This window comes from Pelodiscus sinensis, chromosome 16 (assembly GCF_049634645.1).
Source record: "Pelodiscus sinensis isolate JC-2024 chromosome 16, ASM4963464v1, whole genome shotgun sequence".
NCBI lineage: Eukaryota > Metazoa > Chordata > Testudines > Trionychidae > Pelodiscus > Pelodiscus sinensis.
The window spans coordinates 34491386-34503681 of NC_134726.1; the positions used below are offsets into that span (position 1 = coordinate 34491386).

Consider the following 12296-nt stretch of genomic DNA (forward strand, 5'->3'; position numbering starts at 1 on the left):
ACACCAACCCGCCTGTAGCCGTTCCTGCCCCCTGCCAGCAAACTAACGCCTCCCGACTCCAATCACCGGGCTCACAGCAGGCTGAGTTTCCTTGGGACCCTCTTTCCCCTCTGCCGAGATTGTCTGCACCCAGCCATGCAGGAGAGAAGCGGGCAGGACCTGGCGTCTGAAGTTGTTCCCCAGCCAGCCAGAGGGAGAGCTGTGGAGCAGCGCGTCCTGCCCGCCCAGCGCTCCAGCGCAGCATGGTGGGGGAAGAACCTTCTCTTGCTTTGCATGAGAGGGCAGAGTTCCTGTCACAGCCCAGTGGGGTGGAAAAAAACACCACTCCCCACCCTGAAAGCAGGCCAGGCCGTGTCTCTCCAGCCAAAGGCTAGAGGACAATGATCTATCGGAAAATGGCACGCAGATTGGCTGTGTCTACACTGGGCCACTTATTCCGGAAAAGCAGCCGCTTTTCCGGGAAAGCTTGCCAGCTGTCTACACTGGCCGCTTGCTTTTCCGGAAAAGCACTGACGATCTACTGTAAAATTGTCAGTGTTTTTCCGGAAAAACTATGCTGCTCCCGTTCGGGCAAAAGTCCTTTTCCAGAAAAACGATTCCGGAAACGGGCCAGTGTAGACAGCCCAGATTTCTTTTCCGCAAAAAAGCCCCGATCGCGAAAATGACGATCGGGGCTTTTTTCCGGAAAAGCACGTCTACATTGGCACGGACGCTTTTCCGGAAAAAGTGCTTTTCCGGAAAAGCATCCTGCCAATGTAGACGCGCTTTTTCCGGAAATACTTATAACAGAAAACTGTTCCGTTTTAAGCATTTCCGGAAAAGGGTGTCAGTGTCGACACAGCCATTGTGCTCCGCAATTTGCCTACCTTTTTTCGATAGTTTTTTTCAGAAGACGCTTTTCTGAAATTTGGCCCCTCTACACTGGGCCAAATTTTGGGAAATTCTTCTCTTTTGGAAGATCCCTTCTTCCTCGTGGAAGGAGGAAGACGGGGCTGCTGAAAGAGAGCGTCTGCTCTGCTGCAAAAAAGAGCAGAAGAGCAGACGTGTTCCCTGGCCGCAATGGAGTTTTTTCGGGATATCCCCAAAACACTCCATGGGCTAGATGTACCCGGAGCCACGTGGGCTTGCAAAAGCCAGCGCTGCTTGCAAAGTGAGCACCTGCTTCTTCTGCGCTGCCCATGCCCCTCCCCTGGCCCTGGTGCGGCCGGGCCCCGCCGGTTAATGACTGCAACACCTCAAAGCAAACCAGCTCTCCAGCTCCGTTGCCATGCAAGGCACCCTGGGGACCGTGTACAACCCAGAGCCGGCTGCTCCCACGTGCCCGAGCTCCACGCTGCACCTGCGACCGGGGCTGCATTGGGTGGGGACCAGACAGACTGGGGACCAGGGTGTGAAGGGAGACACTCAGGGAACAGCAGCTGGTATCAACTACCTCGTCCCTCCCCGAATGAGCTGCAAGGCCCATGGCGTGGTCTCTGCTCTCCAGAGATATCCATGGCTCATTTTTGCGGATACACCTGCAGCAGCGCATACAAATGTTGTATGTATGCAGGGCTCTACCCATGGGGAACCCTTCATCAGCATCCCCTTTATGACACCCTTTTACATATTTGAAGACTGTTATCAGCCCCCCCTTCTCTTCTTTAGACTAACATGTCCTAGTCCAGTGTCTGTGGGCACCATGGTGCCTGCCGGGACATTTATGCGGGCATGCCGCATGATCTGGGCTGGCCCCACCCCCAGCGCGCGGCACATGCATGGTGCCGGCCCTGAGCGCGTGGCGCATGGGCGGCACTGCCCTGGGTGCACGGCACATGTGCGGTGCTGGCCCCAGACGCATGGCACATGGGCAGCCCCATCCCCGGACATGCGGCACATGAGCGGCCCCACCTCTGGGCACCCAGCAGTCCCAAAAGGTTGGGGACCACTGTACCTAGTCTGTCCTTCTTTCCTCTCCGATCTGTCCACACCTTTCCTAAAGTACAGCACCCAAAATTGGATACCATAGGCCAGCTGCTGCCAAGCAGAGCAGGACAATTACAGCCTCTCTCACATACAACACACAAGGCCGGCTGTCTATACACCCCAAAATGACATCTGCCTTTTTTTTTTTTGCAACAGTATTACATTGTTGAGTCATGGTTGATTTGTGAACCCCTATAACTCCCGGTTCTTTGGGCAATGCTATGACCTAGCTCCCATTTTGTAGCTGCGCATTCGATTTTTCCTTCCTACGCCCAGTAGTTGGCTCTTGTCTTTATCGAGCTTCCTTGTGCAGAATTCAGACCCGGTCTCCATTTATCAAGCGTGGTTTGAATTCTCAGCCTCTCCTCCAAAGTGCTTGCAACCCCGCCCAGGTTGGTGTCCTCCACACATTTCACAAGTGTAAACTCTAGTTCACCACCCAAGTCGCTAACGAAAATATTGAATAGTACCAGGCCCGGGGCAGACCCGTAGGACGTCCTCCCAGTTTGACAGTCAACCACTCACAATGACTTGTTGGTTTTTCAACAGCTGCGCACCCCACGCCCCCGGCAGGAATTTCACCCACCCTCCATTTCCCTAGTTTGCTGTTTGCAGTTGGGGGCCCATTGTACAAACAGGTAGGAGATGGTTTCTGACCAGAAGAGTTTTCCATAAAGCCAAAGGGCGGGTGGGGAGAAGGGAAGAGAGATTCAGAGCAATTGGCTGATTTGTCCCTTGTTACAAAGGGAGCCTCCCGCAGCGCAACCAACTGAAGCCCACATCTATGGGAACCTACTTCCGTGCCTAGTCCCCAAACCCATCCTGTCTCTCCCTTGGGCTAAGTCTACCCTGGCATCACATAGTGCGGTAATTTCCTGGCTCAGGGGTCTGAAAACACCCCCCTCCCCAGCATCGCAAGATCCAGCGCTGAAAAGCACCAGCGTGAATCAGGCTACTCCCCTCGTGGATGTGGCTCACAGAGAGCGCTGGGAGCGACTCGCCTCGTGGACGTGGCTCACAGAGAGCGCTGGGAGTTACTCCCCTCGTGGCCGTGGCTCACACAGAGTGCTGGGAGCAACTCCCCTCGTGGACGTGGCTCACAGAGAGCGCTGGGAGCGACTCGCCTCGTGGACGTGGCTCACAGAGAACGCTGGGAGCGACTCCCCTCGTGGACGTGGCTCACAGAGAGCGCTGGGAGCGACTCGCCTCGTGGACGTGGCTCACACAGAGCGCTGGGAGTTACTCCCCTCGTGGATGTGGCTCACACAGAGCGCTGGGAGTGACTCCCCTTGTGGACGTGGCTCACAGAGAGCGCTGGGAGCGACTCCCCTCGTGGACGTGGCTCACACAGAGCGCTGGGAGTTACTCCCCTCGTGGACGTGGCTCACACAGAGCGCTGGGAGTGACTCCCCTTGTGGACGTGGCTCACACAGAGCGCTGGGAGTGACTCCCCTCATGGACGTGGCTCACACAGAGCGCTGGGAGCAACTCCCCTCGTGGACGTGGCTCACACAGAGCGCTGGGAGTGACTCCCCTCATGGACGTGGCTCACACAGAGCGCTGGGAGCAACTCCCCTCGTGGACGTGGCTCACAGAGAGCGCTGGGAGCGACTCCCCTCGTGGATGTGGCTCACAGAGAGCGCTGGGAGCGACTCCCCTCGTGGATGTGGCTCACAGAGAGCGCTGGGAGCGACTCCCCTCGTGGACGTGGCTCACAGAGAGCGCTGGGAGCGACTCGCCTCGTGGACGTGGCTCACAGAGAGCGCTGGGAGTTACTCCCCTCGTGGCCGTGGCTCACACAGAGCGCTGGGAGCAACTCCCCTCGTGGACGTGGCTCACAGAGAGCGCTGGGAGCGACTCGCCTCGTGGACGTGGCTCACAGAGAACGCTGGGAGCGACTCCCCTCGTGGACGTGGCTCACAGAGAGCGCTGGGAGCGACTCGCCTCGTGGACGTGGCTCACACAGAGCGCTGGGAGTTACTCCCCTCGTGGATGTGGCTCACACAGAGCGCTGGGAGCGACTCCCCTCGTGGACGTGGCTCACACAGAGCGCTGGGAGTTACTCCCCTCGTGGACGTGGCTCACACAGAGCGCTGGGAGTGACTCCCCTTGTGGACGTGGCTCACACAGAGCGCTGGGAGTGACTCCCCTCATGGACGTGGCTCACACAGAGCGCTGGGAGCAACTCCCCTCGTGGACGTGGCTCACACAGAGCGCTGGGAGTGACTCCCCTCATGGACGTGGCTCACACAGAGCGCTGGGAGCAACTCCCCTCGTGGACGTGGCTCACAGAGAGCGCTGGGAGCGACTCCCCTCGTGGATGTGGCTCACAGAGAGCGCTGGGAGCGACTCCCCTCGTGGATGTGGCTCACAGAGAGCGCTGGGAGCGACTCCCCTCGTGGACGTGGCTCACAGAGAGCGCTGGGAGCGACTCCCCTCGTGGACGTGGCTCACAGAGAGCGCTGGGAGCGACTCGCCTCGTGGACGTGGCTCACACAGAGCGCTGGGAGTTACTCCCCTCGTGGATGTGGCTCACACAGAGCGCTGGGAGTGACTCCCCTTGTGGACGTGGCTCACAGAGAGCGCTGGGAGCGACTCCCCTCGTGGACGTGGCTCACACAGAGCGCTGGGAGTTACTCCCCTCGTGGACGTGGCTCACACAGAGCGCTGGGAGTGACTCCCCTTGTGGACGTGGCTCACACAGAGCGCTGGGAGTGACTCCCCTCATGGACGTGGCTCACACAGAGCGCTGGGAGCAACTCCCCTCGTGGACGTGGCTCACACAGAGCGCTGGGAGTGACTCTCCTCATGGACGTGGCTCACACAGAGCGCTGGGAGCAACTCCCCTCGTGGACGTGGCTCACAGAGAGCGCTGGGAGCGACTCCCCTCGTGGATGTGGCTCACAGAGAGCGCTGGGAGCGACTCCCCTCGTGGATGTGGCTCACAGAGAGCGCTGGGAGCGACTCCCCTCGTGGACGTGGCTCACAGAGAGCGCTGGGAGCGACTCGCCTCGTGGACGTGGCTCACAGAGAGCGCTGGGAGTTACTCCCCTCGTGGCCGTGGCTCACACAGAGCGCTGGGAGCAACTCCCCTCGTGGACGTGGCTCACAGAGAGCGCTGGGAGCGACTCGCCTCGTGGACGTGGCTCACAGAGAACGCTGGGAGCGACTCCCCTCGTGGACGTGGCTCACAGAGAGCGCTGGGAGCGACTCGCCTCGTGGACGTGGCTCACACAGAGCGCTGGGAGTTACTCCCCTCGTGGATGTGGCTCACACAGAGCGCTGGGAGCGACTCCCCTCGTGGACGTGGCTCACACAGAGCGCTGGGAGTTACTCCCCTCGTGGACGTGGCTCACACAGAGCGCTGGGAGTGACTCCCCTTGTGGACGTGGCTCACACAGAGCGCTGGGAGTGACTCCCCTCATGGACGTGGCTCACACAGAGCGCTGGGAGCAACTCCCCTCGTGGACGTGGCTCACACAGAGCGCTGGGAGTGACTCCCCTCATGGACGTGGCTCACACAGAGCGCTGGGAGCAACTCCCCTCGTGGACGTGGCTCACAGAGAGCGCTGGGAGCGACTCCCCTCGTGGATGTGGCTCACAGAGAGCGCTGGGAGCGACTCCCCTCGTGGATGTGGCTCACAGAGAGCGCTGGGAGCGACTCCCCTCGTGGACGTGGCTCACAGAGAGCGCTGGGAGCGACTCCCCTCGTGGACGTGGCTCACAGAGAGCGCTGGGAGCGACTCGCCTCGTGGACGTGGCTCACACAGAGCGCTGGGAGTTACTCCCCTCGTGGATGTGGCTCACACAGAGCGCTGGGAGTGACTCCCCTTGTGGACGTGGCTCACAGAGAGCGCTGGGAGCGACTCCCCTCGTGGACGTGGCTCACACAGAGCGCTGGGAGTTACTCCCCTCGTGGACGTGGCTCACACAGAGCGCTGGGAGTGACTCCCCTTGTGGACGTGGCTCACACAGAGCGCTGGGAGTGACTCCCCTCATGGACGTGGCTCACACAGAGCGCTGGGAGCAACTCCCCTCGTGGACGTGGCTCACACAGAGCGCTGGGAGTGACTCCCCTCATGGACGTGGCTCACACAGAGCGCTGGGAGCAACTCCCCTCGTGGACGTGGCTCACAGAGAGCGCTGGGAGCGACTCCCCTCGTGGATGTGGCTCACAGAGAGCGCTGGGAGCGACTCCCCTCGTGGATGTGGCTCACAGAGAGCGCTGGGAGCGACTCCCCTCGTGGACGTGGCTCACAGAGAGCGCTGGGAGCGACTCGCCTCGTGGACGTGGCTCACAGAGAGCGCTGGGAGTTACTCCCCTCGTGGCCGTGGCTCACACAGAGCGCTGGGAGCAACTCCCCTCGTGGACGTGGCTCACAGAGAGCGCTGGGAGCGACTCGCCTCGTGGACGTGGCTCACAGAGAACGCTGGGAGCGACTCCCCTCGTGGACGTGGCTCACAGAGAGCGCTGGGAGCGACTCGCCTCGTGGACGTGGCTCACACAGAGCGCTGGGAGTTACTCCCCTCGTGGATGTGGCTCACACAGAGCGCTGGGAGCGACTCCCCTCGTGGACGTGGCTCACACAGAGCGCTGGGAGTTACTCCCCTCGTGGACGTGGCTCACACAGAGCGCTGGGAGTGACTCCCCTTGTGGACGTGGCTCACACAGAGCGCTGGGAGTGACTCCCCTCATGGACGTGGCTCACACAGAGCGCTGGGAGCAACTCCCCTCGTGGACGTGGCTCACACAGAGCGCTGGGAGTGACTCCCCTCATGGACGTGGCTCACACAGAGCGCTGGGAGCAACTCCCCTCGTGGACGTGGCTCACAGAGAGCGCTGGGAGCGACTCCCCTCGTGGATGTGGCTCACAGAGAGCGCTGGGAGCGACTCCCCTCGTGGATGTGGCTCACAGAGAGCGCTGGGAGCGACTCCCCTCGTGGACGTGGCTCACAGAGAGCGCTGGGAGCGACTCCCCTCGTGGACGTGGCTCACAGAGAGCGCTGGGAGCGACTCCCCTCATGGATGTGGCTCACAGGGAGCGCTGGGAGCGACTCCCCTCACAAGGAGTGCTGGGAGAGCTCACTCTGGGGCCATGCTCTCAGCTGAAAGCAGGGCTACAGACGCGCTTTACTCGTGATGTGTAGACAGAGCCTCGGTCGTACGTAACCTGGAGAAGCCTGACGCCTGCTCTGTGTAGTCAGCCCACGGCCAGGCCAGGTCTCTTTGCAGATGTACCAGGGGATCCCCCTCACCCAACAGGCATGGCTGGAGCTGGAGCTCCTCCCCTGGAGCAGCACCAGGCCCCCTTTGCAGAGGACTGAGCTGCTCTGAGGGCTGGATCCGTCCCCCAGTAAAGTCCCTAGGCTGTCTGGCCACGGGCGTCAACGCGGCTAGGGCTGGTAACGGCAAGCAATGCCTCCTACTTCTCCCAGCCCACGGAGAGGGGTAGGGGCCAGCCCGTCCACCCCACAGATGCTAGCAGCTTGGGCTGGACACTGCGCCCTGCAATGCCCTCAGGGCGTACTCGTCTCTGTGGGCCACCGCCTCCCACGCACAGGCTAACTCTGCACTCCACGCGAGCCCTTCCTGTGGCACAGAGGGTGGCTGGCGCTGTCTAGTTCTGGCTTCAGGCCAGCCCCAGCTTCTGGGCCAGTACGTTTCAGAGGCCTCATCCGCTCCCAGCTCCTTAGCCCTCCCTCCCACAGGATCCTCCAGCAAGCGGCTGGACTCCTACGAGGGCTCGGCATGGCCACGCTGTGCTTGGGGCACCTGCCTGAGCCGCTCCCGGGAGGCAGATGCCTGCACCCCTGTGTCTGGTGAAGCCCGTCTCCCAGAGAAACCTGGAGTCCCTCAGGGGGCCAAGGTACCTTCAGCGTGTCCCCCTTGCGGAAGGGCAGCTCGTCCTTCTCCGTCGCCTGGAAGCTGTACAAAGCCACGGACTCCATCCTGTGCCGGAGCAGCCAGTCTCCCTTCGCTCTCCGGCTCCGCAGGGCTCCCGGCAGCCGTCCCCGTCTCTCGCCTTCTGCACCTGCCTGGGCAGCCGGGGCGCAAAGAGACGGCTGCGGAAGGGCGGGGCCAGGCAAAGACCTGGGGGCTGTTCTGAGCAAGGCTCAGGCAGAGGCAAGAAAGCCCTTGGCTTCCTGTTTCTCAGCTCGGGCGCACAGGCAGGCACTGTCGCTTTGATTTTTTTTTTTTTAGTTTTGTTTGTGTCGTTTGTTACTTGAGTGAGAGATTCTTCCTGGCAAGAAAGGAGGCAGGAAGCCACTTGGCGGTCGTTGGACGGGCCAGGGAGGGATCCCGGCCTCTGGCGGGAAGGGGAGCGGTTATGTGGGAACTGATGCCCTTGGAGGTTGGGAGATGGGGAAAATGTTCGGCGGAAGAGAGCATGGGTAGAGAGTGAGACTGAGAATCAGGGCTCCTGAGGCCCTTTCCTGGCTCTCCTGCTGCTTCAGAGCATGGGCCAAAGCCCATGGAAAGCACGGGAAAGATTCGGAGTAATGTCATCAGGCACTGAAGCAGCTCGGTGTGCAGATACAGGGCAGCCAACTGTGCCTCAGTTTACCTTTCTGTAAAGTCAGGTGATGGCAGCGATCAACAATCCCTCGCAGGCAGGGGAACGGGGGGAAGGCTGCAAGTTTGTAACGAGCTTTGACATCCTCAGGGGAAAGTTCTTAAGGTATGTCTACATGGTATGCTTAAATTAAGCACACAAGATCTGCTATAGGGGAAAAGGCAGTATGCCACATTCATTCAGAATGCAACAGTTGCATATGATTTTCAATCACACATGCACACAAAACATCATGGCTGTGTCTACACTGGGCCACTTATTCCGGAAAATCAGCCGCTTTTCCGGAATAAGCTGCGAGCTGTCTACACTGGCCCTTGAATTTCCGGAAAAGCAACGATGCTCTACTGTACAAAATCAGCCGCTATTCCGGAAAAACTATTCTGCTCCCGCTCGGGCATAAGTCCTTATTCCGGAACACTGTTCCGGAAAAGGGCCAGTGTAGACAGCCCAGTAGTCTTTTCCGGAAAAAAGCCCCGATTACAAAAATGGCGATCGGGGCTCTTTTCCGGAAAAGCGCGTCTACATTGGCCACAGACGCTTTTCCGGAAAAAGGGCTTTTCCAGAAAAGCAGCCTGCCAATGTAGACGCTCCTTTTCCGGAAAAACTGAAAACGGAATAGTATTCCGTTTTAAGCAGTTCCAGAAATTCATGCCAGTGTAGACGTAGCCCATGTATACACAATCCTGCCAGATGATGTCCTAGTTACCAGTCCAGAGTCTGTGTCAATCTAGTGGCCAGCTAGATCGAACACAGGGCGGAGCAGGGCCTTTGTCAGTCACGATCCGATGCTCTTCTGGGGATGGTGGCAGACGAACCCAAAGTTCCATAGCAAAGCACCCTGCTTTTAGAATCCTTTTCTCTGTTGAAATCCATGGATTCCGCTCTGGCAGCTTTCAATCCGAACAGACACAGCAGGGCAAAAGGCGAATGGAGCTACGCAACTTCAGCTACGTCAATTGCGTAGCTGAAGTCGAAATCCCCACCTCCCCCCCATAAAATATACAAAGTTTAAAGCAATTCCCTGCTACAGCAGTTCCTAACTAGGGGTGTTAAATAGTGGTTGAGCAATCAACCGGTAAAACAAAATGTTTAACCAGTTAATCATGATCCCACAGAGTGGGCTGCCTGGCCGGGGCAAGTGGTGGGGATTTTGACTTTTCTTTTGCTGTTTGATGAGAATCAGCCCAGACCGTAAGGAGGGTGCAACCACACTTACGACCACATTGCAATTGCGTTTTTTCGGCAGAAATTTGAAAGAATGCAGGGATTTTTCCAACAGCAGTAAACCCCTTTCTACGAGGAAGAAGCCTTTTTCCAAAAGAGCTTTTTTGGAAAAAGGCATGTGTGGATGGGGAAGGAAGGGTTTTTTTTTTTTTTTTTTTTTTTTTTTAAAGAAGAGGCCTTCAGGAAAAAGCACAGGTGCCCTGGTGGCCAGTCTGTCCATAGTAATCACAACTTAAACACGAGAGAGCATCCATTCCGTGTGGACGCTATCTTTCAAAAAAGCAGATCGCTTTTTCGATGCGCTTTGGCAGTGTGGACGCTCTCTTTCGAAAGACGTTTTTCTGGAAGATCTCTTCCGGAAAAGCTTCTTCCAAAAGAAGCCTGCAGTCTGGACGTAGCTTGAGGGAAGAACCCTGAGGAGAGGGGAAACGAACAGCAGGTGGCTGCAGAGCCACCCCTGGCCACAAGGGGCTGCTCTTGGAAGTGGTGACCCATTTTACAGACCTGATGCAAAGCACATTCAAGATGAGGCAAAAACTCAATGTGCTGAGAGCGTAAGCAGCAGCATCTTCTAGGAGAGAATTTGTTGGAGGCAGAGCAACACATCAACAGCTCACGAGCATGTTAGACACGCACAGATGTTAATTTTGATTTTTTTTTTCATTTCAATGTCCAGCCCTCAGTTTGCATTTGCAATGTTTGGGGTTTTTTTTACATTTTATTTCCTTAGTTAACTTGTGTTTCCTGTGTGAAAAAAGGCCAGGAGGTTACACAGGAAACAAGACCAGTTTTGTGATTACTAATGGCAGCCATAAGTTATGGCTGCATCTGGAGGACTCAGATGAGATCGGGGCTTGGTGTGCTAGCTTTTACGGGTTTCCCAGGATCGTCCCTCGATTGAGGCAGTGGTGCTGAGGAGGTTAAAAGGGTGCTCAGGGCAGCCTGCCAGCTCCCTGGCTTTTGGGCTCAGGATCATTCTGGGTGTCCCATTTTTTTGGGACCTCAAAGAGGGGAGCCCCTCCACACATAATCTGCCTGAGCCTGCCTCCACAGAAGTCAGAGGCAGAGCTCTCATCGACTTCCATAGAGAAGGATCGGGCCCGTTGTGAGGCATAGTCTCTGCCCCCAAAGAATTTATAACCATACAGCTGACACAAAGGGTTAGAGCAATGTTACGGGGGGCCCTCAGAAGGATATGGGAAGCGAGCCCCAATATTAACAGGACTGCAAGCCCAATATAGTTGCCTTGCTCTGAAAAAGGCAGGCGTCATTCACACAGCTAGTCACTTATTCTGGGAGGCAACTATTCTGGGGGGCAAGGCGGATGGTGTGTTCTTCCCACTTCACCAATTTCTAGTTGGATTTTTTTTTAAACCCTGGGGAGCAGCTGTGAATCGAAGCTTGTCATTGGCTCTCACTTTGCTTGCAGGTGATTGGCTAGACAAACCATCCGGGACTTTTTCCTGTTCCCCAATTGGATGAGAGCATGAATGTAACTCGAGTAGTGTTTCTTAAACGGTGTTCCGCGGCACACTGGTGTGCCGTGAGGCAGTTGGAGGTGTGCCGCGGAGAACAACAGAATTCAAAATGGCTGCCCTTAAAGGGGCAGGTGACTTTTTTTTTTGGTCAATAATTTCCCCCCGGCCCTTTTTTCCTCAATAACTTTCCCCCTGACCTTTTTTTTCCCACTCAACGAAAAAATCCTTGGTGTTCTCCATAAAAAAAATGTATTGTTTGGTGTTCCTCGATCTTGAAAAGTTTAAGAAACACTGAACTAGAGTGTACAAGCAGAACAATTCCTGCCCAGGGAACCCAGAAGGGGGCAGAAAGTTGGTATCTTGGGAAAAAATGCTCCTTATGCCCATGCTCCCTGCCCAGGCTGTGTGAGGAGCAGGGCCCGGCTCTGAAGCCTGGGCAAGCTGCAGTAGCTTTGGCTGAGGCCCCCCCCCCCAAGCAGGTGCATGGGGCTTGTGGGGGGATTGCTGGGGTGCTGCAGGCTGCAGGGACTCTCAGCCTGGCTGGCGGCTCCCAGGGAAGAAGGAAATAATATTTACCTCTTGTTTTCTCCCTGTCTGGCACCATTCCAGGAAGCATTTCCTGCAAACAGTGGGAACATTTGCTCAGGGCCAGGACAAAGGAAGTGAGGGGGTTGGTGAGGCGTCGAGCAGGATGAGCATGGCACGGGGGTGTGATGCTGGAGAAAGATGAGTCAGGGTGAAAGGTAAACAGCTGGCTTGTGCCAGTCCCTGCTGCTACGCCTGAGAAACTCCAACTATGTGTTTTCCTGTTGCCTGCTGAGGATTCGGGCAGGGTTACCCCGCCCTCACATTTTGCAGAGGGGGAAACCGAGGCACAGAGCCACGGAGCGACTTGCCCACGGCTACAGAGAAAATCAGGGCCTGAGGTCGGGCGTTTCTGCGTCTCACCCCATGCTGAGTCATGCCCGCTCTTCTCTGCTTCCTCTTCAGGCTGCGGCTGTTGTCTGGGTCGCCCTGGCATCGTCCCAGTGATGGGCGATAGCAGGGCAGGTTG

At 57.5% G+C, this 12296-nt stretch overlaps 1 protein-coding gene across 2 annotated transcripts in view; it reads right to left on the reverse strand.

Annotated features, from left to right (window-relative positions):
- Positions 1–8053, reverse strand: part of GRAP (GRB2 related adaptor protein) — a 43887-nt gene extending 35834 nt beyond the window's left edge. Inside the window, exon 1 of one of the 2 annotated variants that reach the window (XM_075899783.1) lies at positions 7837–8053. In XM_075899783.1, the coding sequence (XP_075755898.1) occupies positions 7837–7914 (78 nt within the window). In that variant the 5' untranslated portion in view covers positions 7915–8053. The remainder of the gene's footprint in view (positions 1–7836) is intronic. The other variant, XM_014569761.3, reaches the window with a different exon arrangement.
- Between the last annotated feature and the right edge of the window lie 4243 nt (positions 8054–12296).